The sequence below is a fragment of the Argentina silus genome (assembly GCF_951799395.1).
Source record: "Argentina silus genome assembly, chromosome: 16".
Classification (NCBI taxonomy): Eukaryota; Metazoa; Chordata; class Actinopteri; order Argentiniformes; family Argentinidae; genus Argentina; species Argentina silus.
Window position 1 is genome coordinate 13,172,582 of NC_139670.1, and position 12,500 is coordinate 13,185,081.

Consider the following 12,500-nt stretch of genomic DNA (forward strand, 5'->3'; position numbering starts at 1 on the left):
ACAACAGAGATATACCCTTCTGCCTCCCTATATACTGTATCTCCCTAGACCAACCCCTCTATGTCTGGGAAACCCTAACCCTGGCTTCTAAACCCTAACTCCTAACCTATGACCCTGGTGTCTGGTCCCCAGGTCCGTACGCTGTGGCACGACCCCCAGAACATTGGGTGGAAGGACTACACAGCCTACCGCTGGCACCTCATCCACAGGCCCAAAACTGGCTTCATCAGGTACCCATCAGGCTAACCATAACCTTCATAGTGATGCTTGGTTTGGGACTACTGGGTTGTGGTTGTGTTGTGGTTGGGCCTATAGGGTTGTGGTTGTGTTGTGGTTGGCCCTATAGGGTTGTGGTTGTGTAATGGTTGAGTTGTGGTTGAGTTGTGGTCTTGTCCTCAGGGTCGTGGTGTATGAGGGCAGGCGTATCCTGGCAGACTCAGGGCCAGTGTACGACCGCACGCTGGCCGGAGGAAGACTGGGAATGTTTGTCTTCTCTCAGGAACACGTCCTCTTCTCAGACCTCAGATATGAGTGTCGCGGTGAGGCCTCAACCACACACACACACACACACACACACACATACAGAGGAACACACACACACAGAGGAACACACACACACACACACACACACACACACACACACACACACACACACACACACACACACACACACACACAGAGGAAGACACACAGACACACACACACACACACAGAGGAAGACACACAGACACACACCTTTCTCTCCAATGAGGGTTTGGCTCATAATCCTATTTTTCCTTTTCCCAGACAACTGATTTTGGTTTGCTATGAGAGACTCCACGGTATTTTCTCCTGCTGAAGCCAATCTCAAGTTTTCACACCAACCAAGAAGCCAGAAGAGGTACCAGAGAGAGAATGGAAACACATTTTTTCCTCCTGTTGTCATGATCTCCAGTTTTATTATTTTTGAGGATCACAACTCTTTGTTGTTACAGTACAGGTTGTCAGTGGTTATTATCAAAAAATACAATGTTGTCTCTCATAATGATTTTATAATGCTTTTTATGAGGCTTTTATAAATATTTGGATAATGTTGTTTCAAATTATAGCTGCATTTGCATTTGCCTTGGATTGTAAATACTTATTTATTTGATAAATCACACAAGGAAGAATGAGGTAGAAGAGGAAGGAAGGACGGAAAAATAGAGGGAGGACGTAGAATACTGTACCTGTCCGGTTGTGAGAGCTCACATATCAGAAATAAGTTCACACATCACCAATAAAGAAACTCTGAGAGAAGCATCCGTCCAAATAGTGAAATGGAGTGAGTGTGTGTTGAGTTGCATCTTTGTCTTCTGTATTATTGAATGGGAACACTAAGAAACAGTCTTCAGGGCAGGGTACACCAGCGGTTCATCAGTTCATATATAGAGCACTTACTAAGTCCCTTGTGTTAATTAGTTAGGAGGTATTTTAGCCATTGATGATTTGCAGGGCGGTGTCCATTCACGGCTTTCCAATAATTTACATGCAGCTTGCCTTACTTTTTAATTTGTCAAAAAGGGTTAGAACAATATAGCTTCTTACTAGACAAAATACTCAAAGAATTCAAAAGCCATTAAAACATACAATCTGGTATAATGTGTGGACGTATTTGTATCTTGTTTCTACCCGAAATTGTATTGTGCTCAATTTGTGAATATGTGTTGTATTATGTTCCTTATTGTTATTAGAGAACAAAAGCGAACTCCTCCCCCGCTTACTTCTCGTACAGACGGCCAGCTGTCCGTATCACGCGAACCCGATAATTCTTATTATCCATAATTATAATGTAAGTCAACGTTTAACGTGGTGCACATCGCCACCGTGTGTTACAGTACAACAGGACCTAACGATCCATGTGCACGAATTTACTCCAATACGGTGCGTTTACGTCATACTCGGGCGCCCGAAAGTTTAATAACAGTATATTCCGTAGCTCAAGATGCAAACAATGTCGGAGGCAGAAGGTAAGAAAGAAACACGTTCTTGTATCGTGAAAGGCTGGCTTAGATCCACCAATTGATCGAGTTTTTATTCATGTTAAATTCCAATAAATTGTATTTATTAATCAGCGAGCTTCCATTCTCTAGGCCCCCCTCTTCCTCTGTCGTCTCTGCGTCTTTTTGTTTCTCCACTACGGCTGGTGTCTGCAGCTCTATGGCAAGTTGTGCAGAGGAGAGACATTATGGACTACGGTTTACTGGAGGACTTTGTTGCCACGGTTTTTGAGATCGTCCCTGATCTGATGAGCTACAGAGAGAGGGTACAGCTCATCATGGGGCTGAGAGCACGGGTAAGTAGGTCAAAATGTATGACCAAAATGTTAACATGCGGTATGTTCAGTGTTAATTTGTATGTTTTTCATTGTTGACAGCTGGTTCTGGAGTTGTGTCGCTTTGATCGTCTAGCTAACCCTGAGACCATTCAGCCACACATGAACAGGATGAGGAGCTGTATTGCCTCTCAAAAAGAAAAGGAGGTGAATGTTACCCTGTTATGGATTCAAACTTGTGACTCTGCAGATCTGCAGATGATGATTCATCTGATTAGTTCCATTTATTGACAATACTATGCATGCATGTTCTAGGTGTCTAACACAGAGGTGGAAACATCAGAAACCAACTTCCAGAAGCTGATTCAAACGCTGCTGGAAGATCCAGCAGAGAGGGAGCATTTCTTCCAGGTAACAATCATCTTGCTAAGCACTTTTCTGAGTTCCCCATGTAATACTGAAATAAGAAACGGTTGTTATCCGTATTGCCTGTAGTCAGAAGCACTTAGACTGTATCCTTGTGACCTGTATTCTAGAAGGTTTTTCCAAAGGAATTTGGCCCCAAGTATGACTTGGCTCTGCAGACCTTGGTATGGGAGTTCCTCACCAGGTTGGAGAAGCTGCTTTCAACACCAACACTTGAACAGGTACCCTGCCATCTTTTTTGTACAGTGTATGTATGAAAACTGATTAAATAACTGTCTCTTGGCTATGTGGGGTAGATAACGAAAACGTTCAGCAAGGAAGTTAACTCAAAAGAAAGAGATTGGTTTTGGCGTCATGAGACTAGTTTTTATACAACTCTTTGGTGCTGCATTGTTTAAATGACCCATGTGGTCCAAAATAGTAGGTTCATATTATAATAGTCTGATAAGAATATATACTGCACACTCCCCGCAGGCTGTGTTCAACTGCTTCTGTTAACTTTTAATGTACTTTTTCATATTAAATGAGTTGCATTCCTTTCTTTATAGACCGCATCCTGGCTCAGTCCTGCCCCCTCTGTCCTGAAGGAGTGCATCCAGTCTGTGTCTCACCCTCAGCCTTTGAAGACCCTTCTACAGCACCACTATATATATGGACATTTGCAAACCAATGGTAGGACATGTAGACTCTGAACATTAAACTATAATATCAATTCATCTGGATTATATGGTGAGCATGCAAACTTAGTTATCCAATACTTTTATGATGTGTAGAATGTATAATGGCCAAGCGTGCTGCACTCTAGTATATTTCCTAACGGCTAGGTCTGTCTCCCTATCCTCAGCTCCATCTTCTGTGGACAACTATATCCTCAGCTCCCTGGCTCTCTCTCCCTTAGAGACAGTTGAACACTCCACTGAACAAGCTGACTCACAGATCCAAACAGAACCCATGCAGGGATTTATGCACATTCAAAGGCCTGGCTCACCTGACGACGACGACGACGATGATGACAATGATGATGATGACAATCTGTTTGAGTCCAATGACATGGAGAACAAACTGTGGACTGATTCAGACAGAACTGTTGGTGTTGAGACGGTGCCGCTGAGTCAGGTGTTGGAGCCCGCCTCTGGAGAGGGAACATGTGTAGATAAGGAAACTACTGAGAGATGTATTAAAAACACAACACCAGAGAGACCTATTAAAAACACGACACAAGAGTCTACAAAGGAGGGGAAATTGAATGAACCTTCTAACAGTACTCAAACTGACAGTGGGCTGGATATAACAAGACAACCCCACCAGAGCCAACAGAAGGTACATGACATTTCTACCATGTCTACTTCTTGTCTGCTTCATCAACCAATAGTGCTGCTGCACAGACTTGACATCACTGGTATGCGATGGTCTGTGCCAGAGGCCTCTCCAATGTTTCCTAAAAGGAAAAAGAGACTACAGACTGAAGAAGTGGGATCCCAAGGACAGAGAGGAGGACGAGTCGCATCAAAACAGAGAGTGAGGAATGTCACTGGGGAGCCTCAACCAAGGTCACCAGAAACAGAGTAAGGATTAATGAATCGATTGTACAAGTGGAATCCTGTGAATAGGTGCAAACTGATGAAGTCCCATATTGATTTCCAGTCTCAATTGAATCAATAACATTCTTTTAAATTGCTCCAGTTAACTGCACGGTACTGTTCAGTGCAGCATGCTGCCATGACAAGATGTTGCTTTTATCATTAATCGACTTTACTACCCACTGGCACAGAGTAGACAAAATCACCACTACAGGCATTTGTATCTCAGACATTTCAAGAGTCGAAGCGTACTAAAACGTTGCTTTTTTTCTTGCAAACTGTATGACCTAATCAGTTCACTTCAGGGCAGTATTGTGTGCCACTTAATAATAATGATAATGATAATAAGGCTGTTCAATTATTGCCCAATACTGCCCTGTGCAATGTGTAATCTTGATGTTGCACCATATGTGTTTTATGAATGTATGAATGTATGATTATTTTTGTTTTGCCCCCCCCCCCCCCCATGTTGCTAATTCAGCGCCTAGGTATGAACCTGACAGTATTATAACCATGACTCTTCTCCTGTCTTTTTCAGGCAGAATGTCGTCTCTAGAGATGATGCATGGATTTCTTGCAAGAAAAGAAAAGCTGGTAAAAATAATTGATTTGACTTGACTTGACTTAATAATCCCCGAAGGGAAACCGTCACCAGGCTTAAATTACAGTTACAACATGACAGCTATGACATGCTGGTTTTACAGCATACATAAACACACATTTTGGAAGGCAGGAGAGTCCTGTAAAAAAGGTTGCTACTGTTCTGTACCATTTTCTTTTCCTGGTAGCAAGCAAACTGCTACTTGGCAATATTGTTGCTCTGGACAAAGTTTCAGGGTCTCCTTTGCTTTTATTGAGTTTGAATGTAGTCCAGCAATGTTCCACTGTGACAGTTTTTAGGTTCTACATCGAATATTTTTTTGTTGTGCTGGGTTTTAGATTAAAGGCTAATACATTTGCTCTTTTTTATTTTTTTTTAGCCAGTCAATGTATCCGTATATTTCGATCCATGACTTTGCCTTGTTTTTATATGTCTCTCACGTTTTTTCTCTTTAATCACCAGGTGGAGTCCCTTGCGCAGTCAGTGTCTGTACCCATTGCCCATTCTCACACTTGGAGGAGGCGAAGCTTCACCTTCACATCAAGAAGTTTCACCCAGAAGAGCACAGAGCTCATATGGCTAAAGGGCTGAACAGAAGAAAGCCCTCTGACTGTGACCAGGAACCTCTGAATTCATTGCCGGTTGACTCCTCCCATGCCATGCAACAGTCACCTAAAAGAAGCAAGCGTGGGAAAATTTGCTCATTATGTGGGAAGGCTTTCATTGACGCAAAGGATTTCACAAGACACCTAAGATCTCACACTGATCAGAGCCTAAGATCTCTCACTGATCAAAGCCCTTATCAGTGCACGCTGTGTGGACAAGGCTTTGACTATACTGAGGACTTGCAGAAACACCAAAAGGATGAGTGTGAGGAGGAAGGACACTCCCAGAGTTCAATGAGTCCCCAACCAGAAGAGGATCATATGTCTACAACATCTGTGGAGGATGAGACAGAGACCTCCCAACCCCAAAACACTTTACTCAAGAGCCTGACAAATTCTGATGCTCTAGAATCTTCCGAAGCAGAAACAGAACTATCCAGAACCTGCCCTGTTTGTGACCAGACCTACAGTACTGTAGTGTCCATGAGGTATCACCTCAGATCTATACATGATCAGCGCTTTTGTCTTGTGTGTGGGAAGCTCTTTGAGCTCTCTGAGCCAAACAACGGTGACAAGGTGGACCACCACCATCAGTATTCAAGAAAGGCTCACGCAGAGACCAGCCAAAGTTTAGATGTTCTCCCCATTCAGGGACAGTCCGAATTGAAGGATGACAGAACCTGCCTTTTGTGCAATGTAACGTTTGATAACAAAGAGAACATGAGAACGCATCAGAAATTTCAACATGGTGTTTTTTTCTACGCATGCTTACACTGCGGGGAGAGTTTTGAAAGCATGCATGACAAGCGGAAACACTCAAAGCTGTGTCTGAATAAAATTCCAGACCCCAAAAAATGTTGTGAGTGCAGGAAAAAACTTTCTCAGCCTACGCAGAAACAGAAGGCCGCGTGTATGGCTGTGAATCTTGAACGACAACAGCAAGACTTGTCATTGGCCACTGGGGGAAATGAGATGGAGATCCCCCAATCCGGCAGCACTGGCATTGAGTTTTCAGAAAATTTGCAGCAACACCAGTCAAACCAATTTGAGGATAGACAAAGCAGACAATATCAACAAATGAATGATGGAGTCAATCCAAATGAGCACTCAGGAGAGGTGGATCTAGATGACAGCAGCAAGACTAGGACAGAAATTCTGCAGCCCCAGAGTACCTCACTCCAGAACCCAGCAACCTCTGATACTCCCCCAACCCCACCCCCCGGCGTGGTTATGAATTCTAGAACATGTCCTTTGTGCTATAAAACGTTCTTCAACAAATCAAGCATGAATCAGCATCTAAGGCGTCACACACAGGGACAGGGACCTTTCACCTGCACCATATGTTCAAAGAGCTTCGGCTGCGTCAAGGATTTGATGAGACATCAGCGTAAGAAATTAGGTTGTGGGCCAATGTACCACAATCGTTTTGTACGTGAAGCTCCTGCAGGTTATGCCCCAGTCGTCTTCTCTTGCTGCCATTGTCAAGATCAGTTCAAGAGTGAACACGGGCTGAAAGCGCACATGATACGTCACACAGGGGATGGGTTCTCCTGTAAGTATTGTGGCAAAATGTTTCTTGACCAAAGAAAGTTATACCATCATATTCGTAATGCACATACTACTAGACCACATCTGTGTGATATATGTGGTAAGGACTTCGCAACCAAATATACTTTGAAATCACACATGCGAGTACACACAGGCGAGCGGCCATATCCTTGCACCGTTTGTGACAAGCGTTTTGCCTCGAGTGGAGCTCAGAGCGACCATATGAAGCTGCACACAGGAGAACGTACATTCGCGTGCACTTTTTGTAAAGTGAGCTTCATCACAATAAGCTCTCTCAGAAGACATGTGTTAATTCACACAGGAGAGAGGCCTTTCGGGTGCAAGATTTGTGGGAAATCTTTCAGAGCCAAATATGCAATAAGAAAACATAAATGCCCATAGCATCTTAACATCTTTTGTATCTGCTGTGAGTGCAAGGTTTCTGTAGATGTTCTGGTATCTATCTAGTTTGTTTCTGACATGCAGCCATAAATGTCTATCATATTTGTTCTATATAGAGTAAAAGAAAATATATGTTTTGTAGCATACAAACAGCAAGTGTCCTTATTTGCCATTAATTCTCAAATTAAAATGATATTTCACATCCTTGCAAACAATATTGTTTGTGGAGTATGGTTATGATAAGAAAGTCTATGAGCAGATTAACATAGTAAAGAAACAAAACATTAACAAATAAATAAATGTGTACAATAAAATGGGTTTGATTTACATTTGTAATTACTTTCCATTATTTCCATCAATCACTGCAACTCCAGTGTTGGCAAAAGGTTGGTAACATGCTGTGCTATACCCCATGTAGTGACTGTAATTACACTAGTTTCAGGCTCTCCTTCATTTTGACTGACTTTCTTTTGACTCAGAGTGATGCACATGTATATTTAAAAAGATTAATACTGATAATACTAATATTATTGTAATAACTGGGTCAATGATACCAGCAACACTCCGACAACCACTCACACCCTGCCAGATTTGAGCTGTCAGTCCTGAATTTGACCTGTCAGTCCTGGGATTTGACCTGTCAGCCCTGGGATTTGACCTGTCAGCCCTGACAACCTGCATTGGAGCGTCTGCTGTGTGAAATGCATTGTTTCTGTACTACAGTAATGCACTTCTGCAATTGTTCATCTACCCATTGAAAATCTGTAGTGCTCCAACTCAGAGACTTGACTGGAGATGCATCAGCAGACAGCTGTATCACTTTCTAGTTATTGTTGAAATGGCTATTCATGATCACCTCAGCTTTTAAAAGCTTGGTATACTTGTACGCATGTTGTCAAATTCAATTCACTCATTTGACCAATGTTCCTTACACCAGATTCCAATTATCAGTTACAACCAAAAGGATATGTCTTGAAGAAAACTTTGCAAGAACTACAAACATCCCATCTTAGTTACTGATGGTGCTCATGTAACATGTTTTTCAAGATTCTCATGAACCACTACTGTTAGCTTTGTGCTAAATAACTTTGGGAATTAGCAGTCATTTCTTCCTTCCTTCTTGTTATGACAGAAATCTTCTTCCTCCACCAGCCTCCGCTGTATAGATCCTTCATGTTATGACAGAAATCTTCTACCTCCACCAACCTCCCCTGTACAGATATCTACTGGGATTTAAAATACGTCAGATATACATAAGCCTGCAAAGGCTGCTTTTGATTTGTTTTTATGTGACAACCAATCACTGTGACTTCAACCTTGGCCCCTCCTACTCTCTTTGAACACCTTTGCAGCTGATTCCCTCTAGTGGGGGAAGAAAGAAAGTAGGAGAGAGGAGTGGAAGGAAAAGAGGAGCAACATTAGGGCAGGGGAGGATTAGAGGGCAGGTAAGGAGGGAGGAGGAGAACTGAGCAGGAGATGAGGAGGTTCTTCAAAAGGTTCTCCCACAGTGACAGCCAAGGACCCGTTTCAGTTGAAGGTAGAATATCTTTTCTAAGAGTGTAGATGAGATGGAAGGAGCGGAGTGAAGGGACAGGTAAAGTGTGTCTTTACACAACAAAAGCAAAATAAATACCATAAAAAGTCATTTTGCTTTGTACATGGAGTCAGCATGTGAGTAACATAAGTAGGCCAACCTGAAGCAGTGTTGGGCTGGGTCTAAATCATTACTGTTGACTCAACAAAAACCTGTTTAACTAGATGTGTGTGTGTGTGTGTGTGTGTGTGAGAGAGAGAGAGTGTGTGTGTGTGTGTGTGTATGTGTGTGTGTGTGTGTGTGTGTGTGTGTGTCTATATCAGCAAAGAATAAATGTTGACGCAGTGGAAGATTATCTACATTAACACACTCATTACAATGCTATCACACCGGGCTAAACACACATAAACACACCTATCGCTCTCTACTTGACCTGGTGAGAATCGGTGACGTCACAGGTCCCATCCCTCAGGTATGGCCACATCACCTTGGGAAGAATGAGGAAGAGATCAGGAATCCCGAAAACTACGGCTGGATAAGAACGACTCGTTATTAACGATTTCTATTAACCTAACTCTTAGGCCATATGAACTATGACCATAGTTGAATGATATTAATGGATTATTAGTGTATTAACATAAATAGTTGACTGAAAGATTGGCCTACAGTGAGTGTCGTGAGGCGCATTCTGTTTTTGAGATGTCCCGCTGTACCGGAGACTGTTGCGCGAGTCTGGCAGAGCGGTGCCGGTCGGAACTCAGTTTCGTACTGCTGCTGGCTACTTATGCGATCTACCTGTTGGTCGGGGCAGGGATTTTCTCAGCTGTGGAGTCTCCATACGAGCACCGGTTGCGCGAACAATTACAGGCCATCCGGCAGGAGTTTCTCCAGGACAATGCATGCGTATCTGACGACCGGCTAGAGGAGCTTCTTTCCCGTGCGCTGGAGGCCAGTAACTATGGTGTGTCTGTGCTCGATAACTCGAGCGAACCAAACTGGGACTTCATCTCCTCCCTGTTTTTCACCAGCACCGTGCTGACCACCACAGGTGAGTGTGTGTGTGTGTGTGTGTGTGTGTGTGTGTGTGTGTGTGTGTGTGTGTGTGTGTGGTTTTGAAGCTCTTCCTTTAAAAAAAAATAGTACTGAACTAGACTAGCGAATAGTCTAGTTCAACTGATTACAAATGCCTTCCTTAGTTGGGTTCACCCCCCTCAAGGCCACCATTTTTCAAGGGATGTTTGTCCAGGCATAATGCAAGGCATCAACGCCTGGGTGTGAGGTTACCATCAATACAACTTTGTGCCGTCTGTGTCTCATTTGTGTGTGTGTGTGTGTGTGTGTACACTGTGATATACAATACTGACCTGCTTGATGAATGTAATGTCATTCCAGCTGTCTGAAGTGAAGTTGTAGCCCTCGGTCAGTAACGTCAGGATGTAGGTACCAGAGAAACAATAATCTGCTAAATACTTCTCCTTTACACCAGGGTGGTCCTGCTTTATCTACACACACAAACACGCACACCCACAAACCCACACACGACATGTATACACATGTCAACGTCATGTAAACACGCATAATGACTGAATTTGTGTGTGTGTGTGTGTGTGTGTGTGTGTGTGCATGCACATCGTTGCAGGTTATGGCCACTCTGTGCCGCTGTCGGACGGAGGGAAAGCCTTCTGTGTGCTCTACTCTGTCCTCGGGATCCCCGTCACCCTCTTCTTCCTCGCTGCCGTGGTGCAAAGGATCATGGTCGTGGTGACGCGGCGGCCCGTGGAGTACCTTCACCGGCGATGGGCCGTGTCCAAGCCTACGTTAGCCGTCGCCCACGCCGCGTGCCTGGCCTCCGTGGCAACGCTGCTCCTCTTCCTGGTCCCGGCGGCCGTGTTCAGAGCCATGGAGAGCAGCTGGAGTTACCTGGAGTCTCTGTACTTCTGCTTCATCTCTCTGACAACCATAGGGTTGGGAGACTACGTCCCCGGAGAGACACACAGCACCGAGGGCAACCCACACCGGCAGCTCTACAGGCTGGGTTTGACAGGTGTGTGACTACAGTCAGTTGACCTATGTGTACTCCATAGACCCGTAGATCTTCCCCGACTAGGCTAACCTGGAGCAGCTCTGTCTGTAACCTCACCCCCCCCCCCCCCACCACCACCAGCACCGAGGCATTATGAGTGACCATACCTGGTCCTTGTTTGATTACCCTTTCTCTCTCTCTCTATCTCCCTTTCTCCCCCCCCCCCTCTCTCTCCCCCGTCTCTCTCTGTCTCTCTGTCTCTCCCTCTCTCTCTCTCCCTCCCCCCCCCCCCCCCCTCTCTCTCTCTCTCCCTCCCCCCCCTCTCTCTGTCTCCCCCCCCCCTCTCTCTCTGTCTCCCCCACCCCCTCTCTGTCTCTCTCAGTGTATCTGCTGGTGGGCCTGGTGTGTATGTTGGTGGTGTTGGAGACGTGCTGTGAGCTTCCCCAGATGAGGAGCTTCAGGAAGAGGTTCTACAGGCAGATGTCAGACTCAGACACCAGAGACCAGGAGGACATCAGCATCGCACTACGCCGTCACATCGCAGACCAGCTGGCCGACGACGTGACGGAACCACCTCTGGATCAGCTCAACTTCTCCTCGGTGTCCGCCCAGGCCGCCTCCCTCCGCCAGAAGAAGCCCCTTCCCTTAAATGACATCCTGGCAACAACCTCCCTTGCCAACGGCAACCACCCCTCATGAGATGACAAGAGTCCGTCTGTGTGTGTGTGTGTGTGTGTGTGTGTGTGTGTGTGTGTGCGCGCGTGCGTGTGCGTGTGTTTCTCTGAACATATATAGTATAGAATACTGAACTTTACCAAAAGACGGCAAGGAAAAGGAAACACAAGACATTTGTATGTTTCTGTTTTCTCATTTTCTTTCATCCCGGACCTGATAAGGGCTGGTATCTACGGCACAGAGGAAGGGCTTTGGTCCCAAACGGAGGGAAACCAGGAGGCCGTGGCTTCCTGTGTGAGTCATGTGACCAAGGCCATATTCCAACGGTCACAACTCGGAAGGTTTTTTTTTCCACCCAGACCTGGGTTCAAATAGTATTTGTATGTATTTAGCTGTGTTTGATTAAGTTTGCATGGCGCAATGGAACCAACGGATTAGTCCGAAAATGGCAAACCCTGCCTGTCTGACACTCCAGGCAGACTCAAGCATCCAGGCCTGGTTTTAACAATAGACATTGTGTGAATTTCAGTACCAAGTTCACTGCAGCTCCCCATCCCACCACTAGAGGACACCACACTTACTTGAGATCATGGCCTATAAACTCTCCATATATGGCCTGACTACATACTGTGTAGCCATTAAAACAAGAACATCTTTCATTTGGATGAATTAAACTTTTCAAAGGCAATGAATCATATACTGTAAACATGGTCTGTTTGTGAGAATGATTTTTTTGTTGATACTGTACATCTGATATTAAAGAAGAATGAGGTATGAGAGCAATTTCTAGAAACGTTATGGAAGACCTTTTTA

The 12,500-nt window shown here is 44.6% G+C and overlaps 4 protein-coding genes across 5 annotated transcripts in view; 3 read left to right on the plus strand and 1 right to left on the minus strand.

Moving 5' to 3' along the window:
• LOC310817545 (thrombospondin-2-like) overlaps positions 1 to 866 on the plus strand; it is a gene marked incomplete at its 5' end in the record, with an annotated part of 7,700 nt that extends 6,834 nt beyond the window's left edge. The window contains 3 exons of the mRNA XM_083688181.1: positions 133 to 230; positions 400 to 539; positions 787 to 866. Coding sequence (XP_083544307.1) covers positions 133 to 230; positions 400 to 539; positions 787 to 794 — 246 coding nt within the window. The 3' untranslated portion in view covers positions 795 to 866. The remainder of the gene's footprint in view (positions 1 to 132; positions 231 to 399; positions 540 to 786) is intronic.
• A 1,063-nt stretch (positions 867 to 1,929) lies between these two features.
• Positions 1,930 to 7,690, plus strand: LOC310816884 (TERF1-interacting nuclear factor 2-like). Of its 2 annotated transcripts, XM_083687220.1 has the most exons (9): positions 1,930 to 1,988; positions 2,112 to 2,314; positions 2,396 to 2,500; positions 2,609 to 2,704; positions 2,830 to 2,940; positions 3,268 to 3,391; positions 3,564 to 4,284; positions 4,838 to 4,893; positions 5,363 to 7,690. In XM_083687220.1, exons 1-9 carry the CDS (start codon positions 1,964 to 1,966, stop codon positions 7,453 to 7,455), a joined length of 3,534 nt encoding a protein of 1,177 aa, XP_083543346.1. In that variant the 5' UTR covers positions 1,930 to 1,963; the 3' UTR covers positions 7,456 to 7,690. The 2 variants fall into 2 exon arrangements, with proteins under 2 accessions (XP_083543346.1, XP_083543347.1); XM_083687221.1 differs by lacking the exons at positions 3,564 to 4,284; positions 4,838 to 4,893; positions 5,363 to 7,690 and having other exon boundaries at positions 3,268 to 3,435.
• A 1,408-nt stretch (positions 7,691 to 9,098) lies between these two features.
• LOC310816962 (potassium channel subfamily K member 1-like) lies at positions 9,099 to 12,474 on the plus strand. The gene is made up of 3 exons (XM_083687337.1): positions 9,099 to 10,037; positions 10,629 to 11,033; positions 11,395 to 12,474. The coding sequence occupies exons 1-3, from the start codon at positions 9,689 to 9,691 to the stop codon at positions 11,709 to 11,711; spliced, it is 1,071 nt and encodes a 356-aa protein (XP_083543463.1). The 5' UTR covers positions 9,099 to 9,688; the 3' UTR covers positions 11,712 to 12,474.
• entpd1 (ectonucleoside triphosphate diphosphohydrolase 1) overlaps positions 12,469 to 12,500 on the minus strand; it is a 10,992-nt gene continuing 10,960 nt past the window's right edge. Inside the window, exon 10 of the mRNA XM_083687336.1 lies at positions 12,469 to 12,500. This exon is cut by the window's right edge and continues 350 nt beyond it. The gene's annotated coding sequence lies outside the window, so the exon portion shown is untranslated.

What these genes read in the sequence shown, in the direction of transcription:
- LOC310816962 (XM_083687337.1), top strand. Translation starts at nt 9,689, where the DNA reads ATGTCCCGCTGTACCGGAGACTGTTGCGCGAGTCTGGCAGAGCGGTGC. An exon ending in CACCGTGCTGACCACCACAG is followed by an intron (nt 10,038 to 10,628) that starts GTGAGTGTGTGT and finishes ACATCGTTGCAG; the next exon opens with GTTATGGCCACTCTGTGCCG. An exon ending in CTACAGGCTGGGTTTGACAG is followed by an intron (nt 11,034 to 11,394) that starts GTGTGTGACTAC and finishes TGTCTCTCTCAG; the next exon opens with TGTATCTGCTGGTGGGCCTG.
- LOC310816884 (XM_083687220.1), top strand. Translation starts at nt 1,964, where the DNA reads ATGCAAACAATGTCGGAGGCAGAAG. An exon ending in AGAGGGAGCATTTCTTCCAG is followed by an intron (nt 2,705 to 2,829) that starts GTAACAATCATC and finishes CCTGTATTCTAG; the next exon opens with AAGGTTTTTCCAAAGGAATT. An exon ending in TGGACATTTGCAAACCAATG is followed by an intron (nt 3,392 to 3,563) that starts GTAGGACATGTA and finishes CCCTATCCTCAG; the next exon opens with CTCCATCTTCTGTGGACAAC.